The sequence below is a fragment of the Melanaphis sacchari genome, unplaced genomic scaffold (assembly GCF_002803265.2).
Source record: "Melanaphis sacchari strain LSU unplaced genomic scaffold, SCAv2.0 Contig323_pilon_pilon, whole genome shotgun sequence".
NCBI lineage: Eukaryota > Metazoa > Arthropoda > Insecta > Hemiptera > Aphididae > Melanaphis > Melanaphis sacchari.
Genome location: NW_020271194.1, coordinates 313,112 through 331,493, shown reverse-complemented (window position 1 = coordinate 331,493; position 18,382 = coordinate 313,112). Strand labels below are relative to the sequence as shown.

The 18,382-nt window shown below is 25.2% G+C and overlaps 2 protein-coding genes across 2 annotated transcripts; one reads left to right on the top strand and one right to left on the bottom strand.

Annotated features, from left to right (window-relative positions):
* Positions 1 to 253: 253 nt before the first annotated feature.
* LOC112596481 (phosphatidylinositol N-acetylglucosaminyltransferase subunit Q) lies at positions 254 to 6,657 on the bottom strand. Its single transcript, XM_025342181.1, has 6 exons — positions 5,436 to 6,657; positions 5,237 to 5,372; positions 4,341 to 4,485; positions 978 to 1,164; positions 796 to 910; positions 254 to 683 (listed from the first exon to the last, which is right to left on the bottom strand). The coding sequence occupies exons 1-6, from the start codon at positions 6,189 to 6,191 to the stop codon at positions 493 to 495; spliced, it is 1,530 nt and encodes a 509-aa protein (XP_025197966.1). The 5' UTR covers positions 6,192 to 6,657; the 3' UTR covers positions 254 to 492.
* A 532-nt stretch (positions 6,658 to 7,189) lies between these two features.
* LOC112596480 (protein O-mannosyltransferase 1) lies at positions 7,190 to 11,663 on the top strand. Its single transcript, XM_025342180.1, has 14 exons — positions 7,190 to 7,279; positions 7,627 to 7,865; positions 7,944 to 8,068; positions 8,302 to 8,478; positions 8,534 to 8,702; positions 8,781 to 9,033; positions 9,100 to 9,282; positions 9,398 to 9,571; positions 9,785 to 9,898; positions 9,973 to 10,126; positions 10,195 to 10,418; positions 10,490 to 10,616; positions 10,684 to 10,858; positions 10,925 to 11,663. Exons 1-14 carry the CDS (start codon positions 7,190 to 7,192, stop codon positions 11,100 to 11,102), a joined length of 2,382 nt encoding a protein of 793 aa, XP_025197965.1. The 3' UTR covers positions 11,103 to 11,663.
* Positions 11,664 to 18,382: the final 6,719 nt, after the last annotated feature.

Sequence of the window (18,382 nt, the reverse complement as noted above, 5' to 3'; positions counted from 1 at the left end):
CAAATACTATAAATATAATTTTTTTTTTTTTTTTTTTGTTTAATTTAAATGCATCCGGCAATGCACTTTTGTTAAGAAAAATGTAAAAAAATTTAAGCCATTACATACATATAAAATGTACCATTATAATTTTAATATTAATATGTTTATAACCATATATTAAATGGAAGACAATATACAAAAATAATTTATCAACCAATAAATGGATGAACATTAATAATAGAATTATTCATTAACCATACATTAATTTTTTTTATTTTTCAAACCAAATGAGATTTTTACGTACTAGAATAGTAAATGTAAAAAAAAAAAAATTTGATCATCTGAACACCATCAATAACTCACTATAGCATACATAAGTATAGCATGTATAAGTAAATAAATAAATAAATAAATGTACAACCAAGTAATTGATTTTTAACGATTTCAATTTAGTGATGGATCCCCGTTTAATTTGAATGTTCTAAGTTGCTTATATTTGTATCTACTCAATTAAATTGGATACAATATTTTACCCGTGCAAACACGTTTTGTCAATGTTGTCCAAGATACTGAAGGTGGCTGTTCAACCAACTCTGGGAGATAATGTTTCACTGTTGCCCACCATGAATCTGCAACTATTGTAGTGTTCAAAACCACTGTACTCGAGTTTTCATTGTTGACTATGTTCATTTTTATTATACCTGTTAGAATTTTTATTTCTTAATAATATTTTAAGGTCGTTTTAACAATATTCATAATTTTATTTTTTCAAGATCAATAGGCCATAATGTTACATGTGAATTAAATACTGACCTGCAGAACTGCTCGGCTTAACAAACCATATCAACGTCGTGTACACGGGAAGAACTTGCAGCACATACCTTAACCTTATTAATATCCCTTTAGCCATAACCATTATTGTTCGCATCTACATAAAAATTAAATAAAAAAGTTAAATATTATGTCAATATTAAACAATGTTGTGTCTTACGTACAACTACGAATACAATGTAGTAGATCAAAGTTGTTGGTAATAGAAACAACAATATTGCAAATGATATGGTTCCAACATATAATTGTTGTGTAGTATATGGTGTAGTCCTTCCTGGCTGTGGATTACAACTTCTTCCCACAAAAAGTTTTGCCAATATCATGAGACTCTTACGTTGTAAATTATATAGCCTATTAAACATTTACATTACAAATTATGAATATTATTTTATTCCTATTTGTATAAACTGAATATAAAAATAACATGTTCTTAATGTAAAAAATCACTAATGTATAAAAATTTGAGACAGAAATACTATCTAATATATAAATATATTCATTACCAAATTCAATAAAAACTACCATTTATAAAATTAAACATGGTAAAAATAATTATGTATATTATTAAAGTTATGCAACATTTAAATATAAATAAGTTTTTCTATAAAAAAACATTTTATTTTTTGATATTAATGCTATATAACCAGCAAACTATCGAGCACAGAACTACAAACTATTTTATACTTGAGGCTAATTATAATTTTTAAATTGAAAAAAACTAATTGCTGCCATCCAGAGGTTAGGTAAAGATTTTATAATCTAAGTAAACCATATTAACTATCATAAATGTCTGTAGCCAACTTACTAATTATCTGTTATTAGCTTTTAAAATAGCCACAACAATAACTCATCCAATTCCTGTACGATTAATTTTTTTTTTATAGTTTTAAGGAATTTTAGAGCAATAATTGTATTTTGAATTTAATTAATAATTAATAATAATATTTTTTTTTAAAAAAACTCAACATTTTATTGTAAATATTGTATTAAATATTTTTGAATTGTAATATAGCTTTTGTTCAGTTATAAATCTATGTTTTGATAATAACAACATCTTAGTATTTTAAGTAATTAAATCATTAATTTCATTTTTTTTCCTTTTTTATAAACACCAAATTATACTTGTCATAATATGATGGATATTTTAATTCAATAACAGTATTAAAATCATGGAATTTAATATTGATAAATTTATATATAAAACCTAAGAATTATAGTTCACAGATCAATTATTTTTTTACAGATATTTTGACTTAAAAACATATTATGTCATTGTATAGAATATACTCCATGAGTTAAGTTTGTTAATGTTATTAATACAAAAATATTAAATTTGGAGTCAATATTTAAATTCTTTTTTTAATTCTTATTAATTAATCAAATGTTTTATGACTTAAAAAACCAATATTAATGAATTATTGAGCTATTCTTTTGATTTTGCCCATTGTTCAAAAAAGCAAATTATATTAAAAAAAAAAAAATGAAATACTAAAATATTATTTTAAAATTTAAATAAATATATTGAACATAATGTTTGATTTTTCGATTGAAGATTTTTAATTTTATATTTCAAAGGATAATATTATTTGATGTATAAAACTCAAAATTTAGACACGTATTTAATTAGTAGTAAGTTATAAATTAATAACATAAGAAAATTCAATAAAGGTTTCACATAAGTTGTTATTACTGAAATTAAAGAATAAAATTAACCATAATTTTATAAATATTAAATTAACCTACCTTAAAATAAATTAAACAGCAATATCTAAAAACATATAAAATAAACTTAGTAATATATGCTAACAGACCTATAGCTGGTTTTCACTCGGAATCATTTGATACATGAAATAATTTATTAATAAATTCAAATTTAACACATACATTACATTGACAAGGTGCACTCAAAACCTACTGAACAGTAAATTAATTAGTTATCTATTATATTTTATGAAAGAGGGCTGTTATATCTTTTCTTATTTAATCTGTATAAATATTCACTCTAAATTTCTAACAAGTAATATATTTACAAATGGTTTATAATAAATACAAATTAAAGTTTTTTATTAATATTTACAGTAGGGTCTCATTAATCTGAACAAGATTGCAAAAAGGGATCATTCAGATGAACGATTTTTTCAGATTACTTATGACTTGTTTTTGAAAAACACAATAAATACTATCAAAACTAATAAAATCATTATAATTATGTATAAATAGCCAGTTATTAAGAACATATAAATATATTGCATATTATTATAAATTATGATACACGTGTGTGTTAGTATAGCGATGTAGCAATTTCCAAGCCCGTTCTGATTAACGAGACCTTATTGTATAACCAACAAATTTAGTTTGTATTATAATACAAATATTCGTCTTTTAAATATATTGTCATTTTTTAATAAAATAACTACATCTTTTTCAAATTGATGATAGCCAAATTTGAGAAACACTTTAATAGCATATAAACATCCAGTGAAATAAAAAAAATATTCTTACCAAATGAAAATTTTTAAAATTTGTGCTGCCTACCATTTACTCACATAACTGTGTTGTTTTAAAATAATTTACTATCAAATTCATTTACTAGACAGAAAAAGTCAGTCTAATTCATCAAAGTAATCAAATATTGTCAATATTGTTGAATAAGTTATTAACCTAATTATTGATTGTATGTATTAGCAATGATATATTTATTTTATAAAATCGTCAACTTTTAATATGGATTTAATATTATCAAAAATAAACAGTTTCTGATTTTTTGTAAAATGTATACTATAAATATGTTACATAGGTACTACTATTGTACTAATACATAATTAGTGATTGGAACTATATTAAACAATTTGTAATTTGTCTTATTTTGTGTAATTTTAATGTTTATAGTTTATATGTTCATACTATTTAATAATAAGAAAGTACAATACTACAAAATTTAACACAAAAAGTTAAAAGGTAGAACTTGACTGTATACTTCGGTCAGTAACTGACGTTCACTACTTATTTCAAAATTAATTATTATGATTCATATTTAAATATGTAGGTACTAGCTTTAAAAAAACATAACACAATATTATTCAATATCAAAGCATACATATGGATTGCATCACTGATTAATGATTAAAAATAAACATTTAAGTTTTAAGTAATATGTTAGAAATATTTAAGTAACACAATTTAACCTATATAGGAATCAAAATGGAATAACCTAGATATTTCTACAATTAAACATAATATTTAAGATGAAAAAAATGTCTATAGTTATGAAATTTCGATAGTTAGCTGGTAAATTTATTTAAAATTTGGTAGGTAATTAATTTTGAATTAATATATTTTTTAAATAATAAAATTATTTTTTGAATTTGTTAAACTATTCAACTTGAAGCAAATTTAAGAATTTGGATTTACTTTTACAAGAAGATTTTGATTAAAATATAATAATCCAATTTCACCATTTTATAATTTTTTTAAACCAAGATAATTAAGATTTTTTATTTTTAAATACAAAAAAAAAATAACCTCACCATGCTGCATATACATAAATGCAATAAACATGAAAACTGACTATTGCCAATACATCTTCTATGATTGCTATTTGGTAAGATAATCCAAAAATACCAATGAAAACATAAACTTGAAACGTTAACTCCAAGAATGGTCGACATAATACTGTAAATAGAGATAAAAGTTTAATTATTATATTTTTATATTTTTGTATTAACTATTTAGTTTTTAATGATAAAAAAAAATAAATAATTTAAATATATGTGACACTATCCATAGTTAAGTAGTCTATAAACAATATTATATAAAAAAAATAACACTTGATCTACTATAAATAAAAAACTTGATCCTCCAAGTCATAAAACAAATAAATGTATATTTTATGTATATTTAATATGACCAGTAAAAATTACTGCTATATTACAGTAATTATAAAATAATTAGTTCAATTTAGATATTATTGCTTACTATATAAAATAATTATAATTTCAATGTTAAAATATATTGAACCAAAAATAAATTTTATTTTTGATCATAAATATGAAATAATCTGAAAAATACCTATACTAATTCTGTTGTAAATAAGTAGAAATTGACTCAATTAGATTTTTTTTTTTAATATTATAACATAAGATTTATAGCTCAAATTTAGAAATATTGGTGTTTCATTTATATAATAGCATCAGTTAATCTTCATTACTAGTAAATAAATATAGGTACTAAGTAAATAATTTGCATTTTATATAAAAAAAACCAATTTTTATCACCATACAAAGAAACAAAATATATGTCTTTTACTGCAATGAGTATATCTAAATAATAAAAATGTTAAATTATTTATTTCTTATTGTGTTTTATGCTTGATTAATAATTAGTTTAAACCAAAGCACCTTAATATTAAATATACATTACCTACCTAAAAATGACCACCAGAGATTGACTAAATAAAGAAAACATGTTCCAAGTAAACTGTTAAGAGGATCATTGAGTTTTAACCCAGCTGGACTCCCCATAAGCCATTGCAACGTACCCTGTAGCACTTTAATCACATGCTGTAAATTAAAACAACTATTTTAAGTAAAATAAATTTCTACAAATATTTTAAATTTATTTACGTGTGAAATACTTGAAATGTAGGAAAATAGTTCATTTGACGAAGTAAATGTAGTATTAAGAATATACAGAATTATTATTCCAAGAACTGCATCACAAATACATGACATCATGTAATTAATTGATTTTGCTCTTGATAAAATGTGTTTATTGTGAGTGAGATTGTCTATGAGCCACACGTAATTTTTGATTACACTCAATATGTGTTTAAATAGTGTCAATCGTAATATTGTAAATTGTACAATCTTTGTTTCAAGACTGCTTATAAGTACATTAAGGACAATCAACAAATATTTAATAAATCTCTGAAATATTACAACTTCTGATAGATGATACTGTCTCTGAACATTTTCTGCACTGGATAGCCATTTTGACAGCATTATGAAACAAATAAATTTCTGTGATTCACCTTCATATTTGAATAGAGTCCCATAGTCATACAGTCTTGAAGCATCATAAATTACCAGAACAAAATTGTCAAGTTGTCCTGGTGACAAACTGGCATTTAAATTTCCATTGATTTCAGTTATGCACAAAATGTTAGTGGCTGTACGTTTGAAACAGACCCGACATTCAGTCCTGGTAAAATGGCCTATTGTGTTCACTTTACATCCTGTATTGGTGTTTTTAATATAATTAGGAACTACAAAATAATACTTGACATTTTTCATAAGCTTGATGAATCCTAATAGTTCAACAGTAATGTCACTCGTCCCCAATAACGTTTTAGGGAAAAAAATCACTTGTTTATTTTCCATCTTACAAATTCAGGAAATAACACTATTGACTCGAGTGTTTATGTCATGGTTTGTAATAATCAAAACCGTTCTCCATTGTGGAATGTTAATGACTAATGAGTTAATGGATAGTTAAATTACATTGAGTAGCTACAATATTCAAAATTAAAAATCGGATACGAATAATTAGGAATAATACGATTGCGATCAATAATACTAGTTTTGTTGTTATCTAAATCAGGCGTCTTATCATTTGTCTTGTCCCATGGTGTTATCATCTACCTCGAGTAAGTAATAGATAATGAAAAAAAAAAAAACCACAAAAAATATAAACAATACGAGTTGTTACAACTGTCAACTACCGAACTACCTCAATTTAACCGGAATCTTTGCGTTTCACCAAATACTGATGACATTTTCAATACTCTAATAATTTCACTAAATCTATGCAAACTGAAATCGTACTTAGTAAATACTCTCCTCTTCACCACATCAAAAGAAAATATTTTAAATATTTGAATACACTACGCATCGCGACTTGTACAGAAAAATTCAATTGGGATTCATGAAGTACGCCTCGGACAATATTATACAATATTGCATCTCAGTCCGCGGTGAACACATTCTAATTAATAGTTATCTATTCATAATATTGAACCACTACTCTAGACCATACGTGATGTTGCATTACTATCCAAACATTCCAAACTTGTCAGATTGTTGTGAAATCACGTCTTATCATATGTTCTTATCTTATTCTTATCTTCAGTAACACGGTTTGTATCATTATTCGTGTTAGTTGTTCGATTGACATGTCAGCAAAGCCAATGCAATGCACAGGCATAGCTTTAGAAGGAATTTTTTTTAAATTTTTCCCTAACAGGGACCGGTAACCGTTAGTATTCGATTTTAAATGCCTAAATTTAAGTAGTAACACCCTATTATCACTAAGAATGTACACAAATTAAATATACATCACGTTCTACATTGTTGGAATAAAACAATAACACTAAATAACGATGGAAAAGCAAACCGATGACCGATCTGTCAAATCCAAAAATAAGAAACAGACAAGAAAAAAGAACAAGGTTGAAAATACTGAAAACCAGGTTTGTTATCATGATATTTTAATATGAGTTTAGATAGCTGTGTACTAGAAGTATCAACATTAAACACAAATCTAAAACAGAATTGTGGTTGATGAAATTATGGAAATTTATATTATATAATGAGAATTTATACAACAATTCAACTATTCCAATTGGAAGTTTAAGACTAAATTAAAATAATACTAGAGTAATTATTGTTGAAACATTTTTATAATTTATAATGTTGTAAATGTTTGTTTTATAAAACTTATTTTGTGATCCTTGCTAACAACTTACATTCTAATTATGATCAAATAAAACTATCAATTTATGTACTTAAAAGAATCTTATGAATCCTGCTTTTCTAGGAAAAAGAACTTGAATGTATAATTAAAAACCATGAAATCAATGAACAAAAAATAATCAACAAACAAAAGTTTAACAACGAACAAAAATTAATCAACAAACAAAAATTAATCGACGATCAAAAACCTGATATATTTAACAATTTTAAGATTAGTATTGAAATAAATATATTGGCAGTAATACTGTTTATGTCAGCTCTGTCATCAAGATTTTTTAAACTTGACCAACCTCGCAATGTTGTGTAAGAGTATTTACTTATGACATGTATAAATTAATATATACATATTTATTTTGTCTTGCATATTTTTCTAAAATACAGGTTTGATGAGCTTCACCACGGAAAATATGTTAGTTTATATATGAAGCGAACATTTTTCTTTGACACTCATCCACCTCTTGGAAAGCAATTAATAGCAGCTGTTGCATATTTATATAATTACAATGGTATGTTCTTTCCTATGATTAATTTCATATAATGTTTTACTCAGTATTTATTTTATTTCATATGTAATATAATACTACAATACAGAATAAAAAATAATTTCTACTTCATTAAATCTAAAATAAATATTTCACCAAATTTTAATATAATTTATAATTTAATGAAATAAATAAAATTTGTTGGGTGTTTTTTATTTTAAGTTTTAATCAATGTTATATATGAATATGTTAATTAGGTCAATTTAAATTTGAAAGAATTGGAAGTGAATTTAGTAATGAAGTCCCATTATTTGGTTTGCGTTTTGTACCAGCATTATGCGGTAGTTTGATTATTCCTGTTGCATATCAATTAATGTTGGAACTAGGTTGTCGACACTGGTGTGCTGCTCTTGCTGCATTTCTTCTCCTTTGTGGTAATTTATTTTTATTTTTTTATTATTAATAACTAATTAAAATTCCTTTTTTTAGAAAACACATTATTAACACAATCTCGATTCATTTTGATGGAGTCTATACTAATATTTTTTACATTATGTGGATTGTTATTTGTATTAAAGTATAAAAGACTGAATATGAAATCACCTTGGGCATTGACTTACTTAGTTATTGCTTCTATTTGTCTAACTATGGCCACATGGTAAAATTTAATAGTAATTATATTATTATTTATTACATGTATATTATAAAGTAGCTTATAATATATTATTTTTTATAGTGTGAAGTATGTTGGACTTCTCTCGTGGTTTTTGAGCTTATGGATAATCTGTAGAGATTTCTGGGTTAACCATTTAGGTGATAAGCGTCTATCAGATTTTACTATTTTCTTATGTGTAGTATTAAGATGTATTATTACATTTTCAATATCCATTGCAATTTATTTTTCTGTATTTTTTATTCACCTCATAATTTTGAATAAAGCAGGACCACATGATAGTGTTATGACAAGCGCTTTTCAAGCTAGTCTAGAAGTAGGTTTTTATTTTTTATAATAGGTCTATTATTTTTTAAATAAATTATTTTTTTTTTTTTTTTAGGGTGGACTAGCATCTATTACCAAAGGTCAACCTTTGCATGTTTCGCATGGATCACAAATAACATTACGGCATACACATGGAAGGACATGTTGGCTTCACTCACATACTCATGTTTATCCTATTAAATACGCTGATAAGCGAGGAAGTTCTCATCAGCAACAAGTTACATGCTATACATTTAAGGTAATTGTATATATAATTTTCTGAACAAATTGTTTCATTACTCTTTACATAGTTAAAAATCAATGCTATATTATAGGTTCATAATTTTTAACATTTTAATAATTATTGTATACAGGATGTAAATAATTGGTGGATAGTTAAAAGACCAGAAAGAAACACATTAGCAGTAGAAAATACAAAGAACCCAGATGGTATAAAACATGGTGATATTATTCAGTTGGTACATGGAATGACAAGTCGTGCTTTAAATTCTCATGATGTTGCAGCACCTGTATCACCACAAAATCAAGTATATTTTTTATTTAAACTAAACCATTTATTGCCAAATTGCATAAAAAAAAACACTAAATATTTAATGAAACAATAGTGAGATTATGGTCTGATCCTATAAATTTTAGTAAATTATTAAATTAATCAATTTTTATGCTACTAAGTATATATGTGTGAAATCTAAAAAAAATTATTGCAAAAGATCATACGTTTTATAATTGTATTGTTTTAGGAAGTATCATGTTACATTGATTACAATGTTTCTATGCCTGCTCAAAATTTATGGAAAGTGGAAATAATTAATCGTGATCAATTTGGAGATGTCTGGCAAGCTATTAATTCACAAGTATATTTATTTACTTATTTATTTATTTATTAAAAAAAAAAAATTGTAATTTATTTTACTTTTATGATCTAAAGGTAATACTAATTCATTTAAATTCAACACAAGCATTGAAGTTTAGTGGTAGACAGTTACCAGATTGGGGATTTAATCAACATGAAGTGGTTACAGATAAAATAATATTTCAAGATGATACTGTATGGAATGTCGAAGAACATCGCTATACTAAAAGTAATAAAATTATTTTGTTAATTATTTGAAGTATATAACATTTCTCTGTAAAAATAATTTTGGTTTAGGTGAAAATGAAAAAGAAAGAGAACGAGAACTTGTTGCCGCTGAAATGATACCATCAAAAGGAACAAAATTGGGACTTTGGGAAAGATTTTGGGAATTACAATATAAAATTATATTTGCTTCACCAAATACGCAAAATGTTCATTCGCATATGTATAGTAGTGAACCTCTTGATTGGCCATTAATGGTTCGAGGAGTTGCCTACTGGTTAAGTGAACATGATAATGTAAGTTAATTTAATTTGATACATATCATTGTATGTATAATTATTAATTATTGTTTAAAATTATACAACAGGGACAAATTCATCTGTTGGGAAACATTGTCGTATGGTATTCATCTACATTATGTCTATTGTTATATATATCATTCTTTGTATTTTATTTACTGCGCCAAAGAAGACAAATTTATGATTTATCTTTAGGTAAATAATTTAATATTTTATAAATCGTATTCATATTGTTTAACTATTTTTTTTAATTATTTACTAGATGAATGGGAACAATTCAAAACAATTGGAGAAGTGTTAGTAGTTGGATATGGCTTGCATTATATTCCATATTTTTTTATTGACCGTACATTATTTTTACATCATTATTTGCCTGCTCTTGTATTTAAGATATTACTATGTGCTGCATTTCTACAACACCTAGCAAATACTGTTAAGTATGTTATTTAAAATACATTTATTAATTAATATAATATAATTTATATTATTATGTTTATTTGCAGAACAAAATTGGTCCCGAGATTTATTTTTCATTTAAGTCTTTGCATATGGATTTTAAGTGTTATGTATGTATTTAAAAAGTTTATTGTCTTTAGTTATGGAACTACTCCTTTAACATCTAAAGAAGTTTTTAAACTACGTTGGAAAGATACTTGGGACTTCATAATTCATAAACCATAAGTGTAATAATTTGGTGATTATACTAATAAGTTACTTAACTGATAGATTTTCTTTGACAAAAGATGTTAATCAGCATTTTGTTTAAATCTTAGTGTCTTTTATTATTTTAAAATATGCTTCATGTTACATCCACTATTATGTTCATTAGTTATTACAAGTTTTTTTATTAAATAAAAAGTATATTAATAAAAGAAGACATCACATCTGCATGTGTTGCATGTGTATACTCAAGATAGGAGCTTATAAATAATTTTAAATGCTCATAATAGCCAAAAATATCAATAAAAAAACTCCAACAATACATCACCGATGATATTCTAAACTTTAAAATAGATATTAAAGAAATTTTCTCCAATATTAAAGCTATAAACACATAATGATTTCTACTAAACACAAATTTGCTGTTATATGTATTTAAGATAAAGACAATACATCTGGGTATGACATCTTTTTGATATTAACTATATAATAATCAACTTGGATATATAACTGCTAATTTACAATGTTATTCATCCAGTCCACCACTAATTAAAAGTGAAAATATATTCTCTTATATGATAATTTAACTACATTTCATATACTTTTAATAATATTTTTAACAAATTAAAAGAATTTTAATTTATTTAATAATAATAATTTCATAAATCTAATATACTTTTACAAAACAAAAAAGATACATAGTATTATGTATGAACATTTCTTTCAGTATAATATAATAGTTAATATTGGCAATTATATGTTTTCATTCAATTAAAAAAATATATATATATATCAGTTTATGATTTTTATATAAGAAGGTTGTGTTGTAAATACTACTCTTTTTTTTTTTTATTTATTCATTATAATTACCACAAAAAGAACAATCTAATTTTTATTTTATCCAAACAATAACATTTTATTCTTTATATTTATAACCATTTATTACCACATTGAAAGAACTAGAAAAAAGTTATACTTTTTTCAATAACTTTGGCAAATTATTATTAATATGTAGATCTTTACTGGAATCCAATAATTTTGATCTTATTCGCTGATATAGCTTTAAAATTTTTTTATATCATGTAAATAATACAAAGGGATTGCTGTCTTAGTATAGAAAAGTAGTTTTTTAATAAAATCACCTGATAATACAGTAAGATTTTAGTAGGAAAAATTTTTCTTTTGAAAACATATTTTGATTTATCAAGGAGTTATTCAAAGTGGATTTCATTATTTATTTTTTCAATTAAAATTATCAGTAATCTACAGAATTTTTTTTTTTTATTATTATTTATTATTATATTAACAGTCTTTTTTAATTTAAATTATTTTTAAGATATGAACAAATAACTACTTAAAATGTATGTTTAACTTTAATTTTATTTAGATCTGTTAAATAGAATGTTTTAACTATAAAATATACATCATATAACTGATTCGTCATAAGATAATTAAAACTTGAATAAGTTATATTATTTTTTATTTATTAATTTATTATTTTTATTATTATTATTATTATTTTATTTTTTTTTTTTTTTTTTTGATATATAGTTTATTATAAAAGTATATTGTGATTTATTAAAATTTTTATTGAACAAAATTACACAGGGTATTATAAAATATATTAGTATTACTAACCTAATTTTAAATATTTATTAATTAGTATAATGTAGTATTAAGATATTTCTGTAAATAATAGTCAAGTACACACTTCTTACTACATTTAAAATGACTAATTATTGAAATTGTTTATACAATCATTTTTAAATTATTACTTTTAATACATTGATTTCTTTGTCTTTTGGCTCTACTCTTGTTATGTGGAATGTTAGGTCCATTACCACGACTATCTTTCCATTTCCTTTATTAATTGTGCTCCATTTTTAGTCATGGCAGTGATGATTCTTTGGTGGTCTTATCTCTTCATCATTGCATAAGTTATCTTCTAGGTCGTTTAGTGTCTGGTTTCAATTTTATAGTGTCTTCTGACTTCTATAAGTGATTGTCCCAATTCAGCCTTCTACATCCAAGGACTATATTATACTTGTTTCTTTATAAAAATCTTCTATTTCTTAGTTTAAATGTTTCATTATAGTCTTAATATGCTTCTAAAAGACTAATTTTAGTGTAGCAATTATTTTTATTTATTTTTATTATAGGCCATGCTCTATCTTCTTCAGCGCATTATTTTTGTCCTCCGTAAAAGAGTGGATTAACTACTAGTGTTAGTTAAATAACTGTTTAATTACTACCTCAATTTTTGCTTTATTCTTTCATGACTGTTAATGTTCTCGTTAATATTTACCCTTAAGTATTAGATATTTATCACCCTTTCAAAAGTATTATTATCAACGAGGAAATGTCTTGTTCCTAAGTTATATCTCATGACTAGGTTTGTAGTACTTGATTTTCTCTTCATTTACTATTAATCTAATTTAATATAATATGCCTAAAGGTGTTTCAAACTTTTTAAGTATTAAATAACATTTACATTGTGTGTATTTGGCTGATTAATTTATTTTGTTTCCTTATTGTGATAGGCCTCTGTATAGTAGGTATATATACTTGCAATATTAAGATTATTATTTTATATTATTTTATATAATTTAATTTTTGTTATAGCCATATTTTTATTTCTATGTAAAATTGTTATATATTTTTTTTTAATTTAAATGTATATTTATCATTTATAGGTCTGAAAAATAAATAATTTTACAAATATATGTATATATTACATTTTATATTAAATATTTTAATTCAAATACCGTTTAAAATTTATTTGAGAATATTTTGAAATAAATTACAATTAATGATTGTAAAATAACTTTAATTTCTATTGATAAATGGTATGAATAATATTTAGTATGCTTAAACTACATTCTTATATTATCATTTCCTATACATGATAATATTTTCTAAATATTTTGACTCTTTTGAATTATTTTTGAACATTACAAACTTTAATTTTTTTTTTTTTTTTAATGTATTTCTGAAATTTTGATAAAGCATTTTTTGCTTGGTTAAAAAAGTTATAGGAAATTTTGATAACAACAAAACTGTACTGAAACAGAAATTTAATTCTATTATTGTGGGTATGTGACAGATGTCTAAAACATGACAAAGACCTTACCTTAAATTATTTTTGATAAATATTATGTCAAATTTATGAAAACGAAGAAATTTTTTAGATTTGTAAAGATGTGCATATAACATAACAAGAAAAAGATTGGTTATCATATAGACATAAAAATATTTACTAAAAAACTGTCTTTTATTACAAACAAAAAATAAACATCAACAATTTCAAACAGAAGTTCTTAGTAGAATTGTCTTTTAATTTTAGTTTTCAAAAAATGTTCAGATTAAATTAAATATCGTCGTCGGCGGCTGATTAGAAATTTAAATTCAAAACAGGAAAAATAAGTTAGGTAATTCCTGAAATTTTTCAAATTTCTAACATAATTATTAGTTGGTAAAAATAATAACTAAAGCTAAAAGCTATTATTTTTTTTTTTTTTTAAGTCAAAGTATATTATTTTGAAAATTTGATTCAAGTCGTTGATTTAAATGTAAAGTATTTTAATTAAGTACAAACTTTATTTAAATAGTATATGTTATGTGGCTGTACTGCTATGCGTTCGACAATATAAGTGTTTTCCTATAATAGTCTGTTTATTCCTCACATATAAACTACTAATGATAATTATCATTTACTAATTACTAAACACGAATAAATTTGTATTATTGTGTCAAATAAACATAAATAATTTTATATTATTTTAAACAAAACGATTTAAGAACAAACAGTACGTTTAGAACGATGTGATAATATCGGTTATAAGTTATTACGACTCGGAAATACGGTAATATCCTCGCCGACTGAGAAATAGACGAGTCGTGGAAAAAAAATGTTCCGAAAAAAAGATTAAAATTTTTGATAAGAACAGGTATGGTAGCAATTAGTCGTAAAACTTCAAACTATGCCCGTGTCGCCCAGGTATTAATCGAGTACACAGTGGCGCAATGATGTTAAGGTGGTTTGCGTACAATTATGTACTCTACCTAACACGCTGCAACATAATTTACAAGTCGATTTACACATTACACTTCCGAAGCAGGTCTGCTGTACGGCTGGGCTGACGTCGACTATCGCGAGCGTCCTTACTCCTTACATTAGATAAACATCGGTTCAGTTGTATTTGTATATATACATATCAAATCGGTTCCTGCGATGATAAGGTAGAGCACAGCCCGTTTTGAAAACCGCACTTTGACGATGGCCTACGATCGCCAAAGGCCAACTCACCGAAGACCATACTTCATATAAAGAGCACTGCTATTATCGAATACTTTGTAGCGACTCACGACCGCAAGCGACTATCGCCTCAGACCTCAGTATTGTTCGAAAAAGTGTTCACAGAACGATTTTGAATCCGCATACAAAACCGCGTCCATACTTGTAAAAATATACGTTGTGCGTCAAATGTGGTAATCGCCTCAAAAATGTACACGAAAAGTATTAATAGAAAAAAATAGTCATTTACTCGTTTATAAACAAATATTTTCGTTTTACGCTGTGCGTCCGTGATTAATTATGTATACCAGTGTTTCCGCTATCGATTTTTTTTTATTTTTATATTGTTCAATAGTGTATAAACGGCTGACCTAATTTATCATATACACTCATTCATCAATACTCAAAATATTAATATAAACCAAAATGAATTTGAACGTAATAATGTACAGTTTAGTAAGTTTAGTTACCTATTACTATTTATGATTATTTAATATTTTTGAAAACAGAGAAATACAAACAATACAAAAATACGTCCACACTATACCATCATCTATTCCAAATAAGAAGACACCGGGCAAAACTGGTCGAAACTCTCACAGTCTCGCATGTCTCCTCAACACCATAGTCCATTTTACAATAAATGTCCCTCGATAATGAATACGCCAGGTGGTGATTTTTACTCAAATCAGGGGTTCACGGTTAGGGTTGGAAAATAAAGGGAACGGTTTTTATAAAAAATATGATGATCAGCGGGGATTCCGCCTTTTGTGTGCTCTTAACAAAAAATCACCACCTGACAGTCAGTATCGAAGGGAATTTATTGTGAAACGCACTGTAACAGTTTCGCCACCCGTCTGTTCACGCGGCAGTTCGCACCTTGTCTCATATATGTAGCATACCATATTGTCATACAGTTTAACGATAGTATACAGGGAAATTTATTCAATATTTTAATTCCCTGTGTACTCGGCGACGACTACAACCGACCGACGGCAAAGACTGCAATCGACCAATCGCAAAACGATTAGGATTGTTTGGAGGGTCCGAACGTCAATCCGTGATTCATTTTTACGCGCCAAAGCGATGGGTTCAATTGAACGATGTTCAATAAATTTTGATAAATTTATGTCGCACCACAAAAATCCATAGATGATAGATAAATTATATGGGAACAGATCCTCCCTTAGTCTTTTCTTTTTACCACAAATATAGTTATAGTATTGTTTCATATGTTTGTAATGCTATAAGATTATAGGATTATAAATTATCGAAAATATTACATTCTATTATAACATTGATGAATTAAGCATTTGAAAATTGTGTGATTGATGCCCGTGATCCACACACTGCTCACTGCTTAGTATGACTGAAAACTTTCGCGTATTGTAAAATATGATCTCGGTCATTATTGTTAATAACTACAATAAGTAGAGAGCTTTAACAGAATCATTTATTAAAGAGTTTTCCATTAAAGGGAGGTAGGAAAATAATCAAGTTTCAAAAATGTGCAAATGTGTTTAAAAAATTATATTTTGGGTAAATATTTGTACGACGTAAATTTATACTTAAAGATTATAATTGTATATAATACGTCAAATATGTGTTAAAAAATTAAAACTAAGAATTAAAAAAAAATATATTAGATACTTAATTACTTTTTTTTATAACTAAGAAAAATAGTTATTGTAATATTTAACTGCTTTTTTTTGTGGTCAAGGACTAAAGATAGCACGTTTAACAAATTCTCGTGTTATTTTTATTAGTTCTAATAGATTTAAATTTAAAACTGTGGCCGAAAACTTTCGTAATTCTTCTAAATTTGAAATTGCGGTATCAAAATATTTTATTTTTAACTCATCGCTGGTCTCGCTATCATCATCATCGTTTTCTACGATTTGAAATTCTTTTCTTCTTAAAAAGTCATCGAATCGTAAGTTTGGTGGGTCTCTAATTTACTATCAAAAGTAACTAATCTTTTCTATACCTACTATACCATCTATAATAGTGTATTTTTTTTTAAAAATAGTATTGTACATTGTTACTTGTTTAGTTTAATAATCTTCTGTTTTTTCTTAATTCTTAGCGGAAAGGCCTAGGTATCTATGATAAAATATTTTTTTATCGACGATAATTTATTATTCGTAGCGTCAGCAGTTTGTCGAAAGTCTCTTGTTAATTTTTCGTTCATTTTATGAACAAATTGTGAAAAATTTTCTAAAAACTAAGAAAATACACTAAAATTGTTTAAAAATGCCCTATTAATGTATTACAGGTTGATTAAGTCAAAAAATTCAAAAATATTCAAAAAAAAAAGTATTTTAAGATAATCAGTATCACCTAAAATACATTTTATACTCACGAACCAACGTTTCGAAATACCAGAAAAAAATGTCTTAACATTAAAAATTCCAGTCCTAATTATAACATATATATATAAATTTATATTTTAATTCGACATTTTTAATAATTTTAATGATACAACAGAATACAGGTAATAATATAACTAAAATACTAAAAGTACCATTTATTTTAATCATTAATTATTGCATTACTTTATTCCAACATAACTCATTACCTACTCCAGTGTTTCTCAATCGGTGTGCCGCGACCATGGTACATGCCTATAGTGTTATTAGGTATTAATTTTTAATTGTATAATATATAAATAATTAAAATAAAATTGCTTTTTTTGTTTGCTTCTTATTATTTCATTACTGTAGTGTTTCGGCAAACTGAATATTTATAATAAATGTGCCGTGAGTATAAAAAGGTTGAGAATCACTGACCTACTCACTATGGTCACTCATTCGCACTAATTCACTTAGACCAGCATTTCTCTAGTAACGTACGCAGAAAACTTAAAGGTGGTACTTGAAAGAAAAATAAATATTTATCATAAAATAAAATATTATTTCATTTATTTGATTAACTAAACCAAATAGTTAGGGCTCACATTAAAGATAGAAAATTAGATAAACGATAATCTCTATAATGTTGAAGTAAT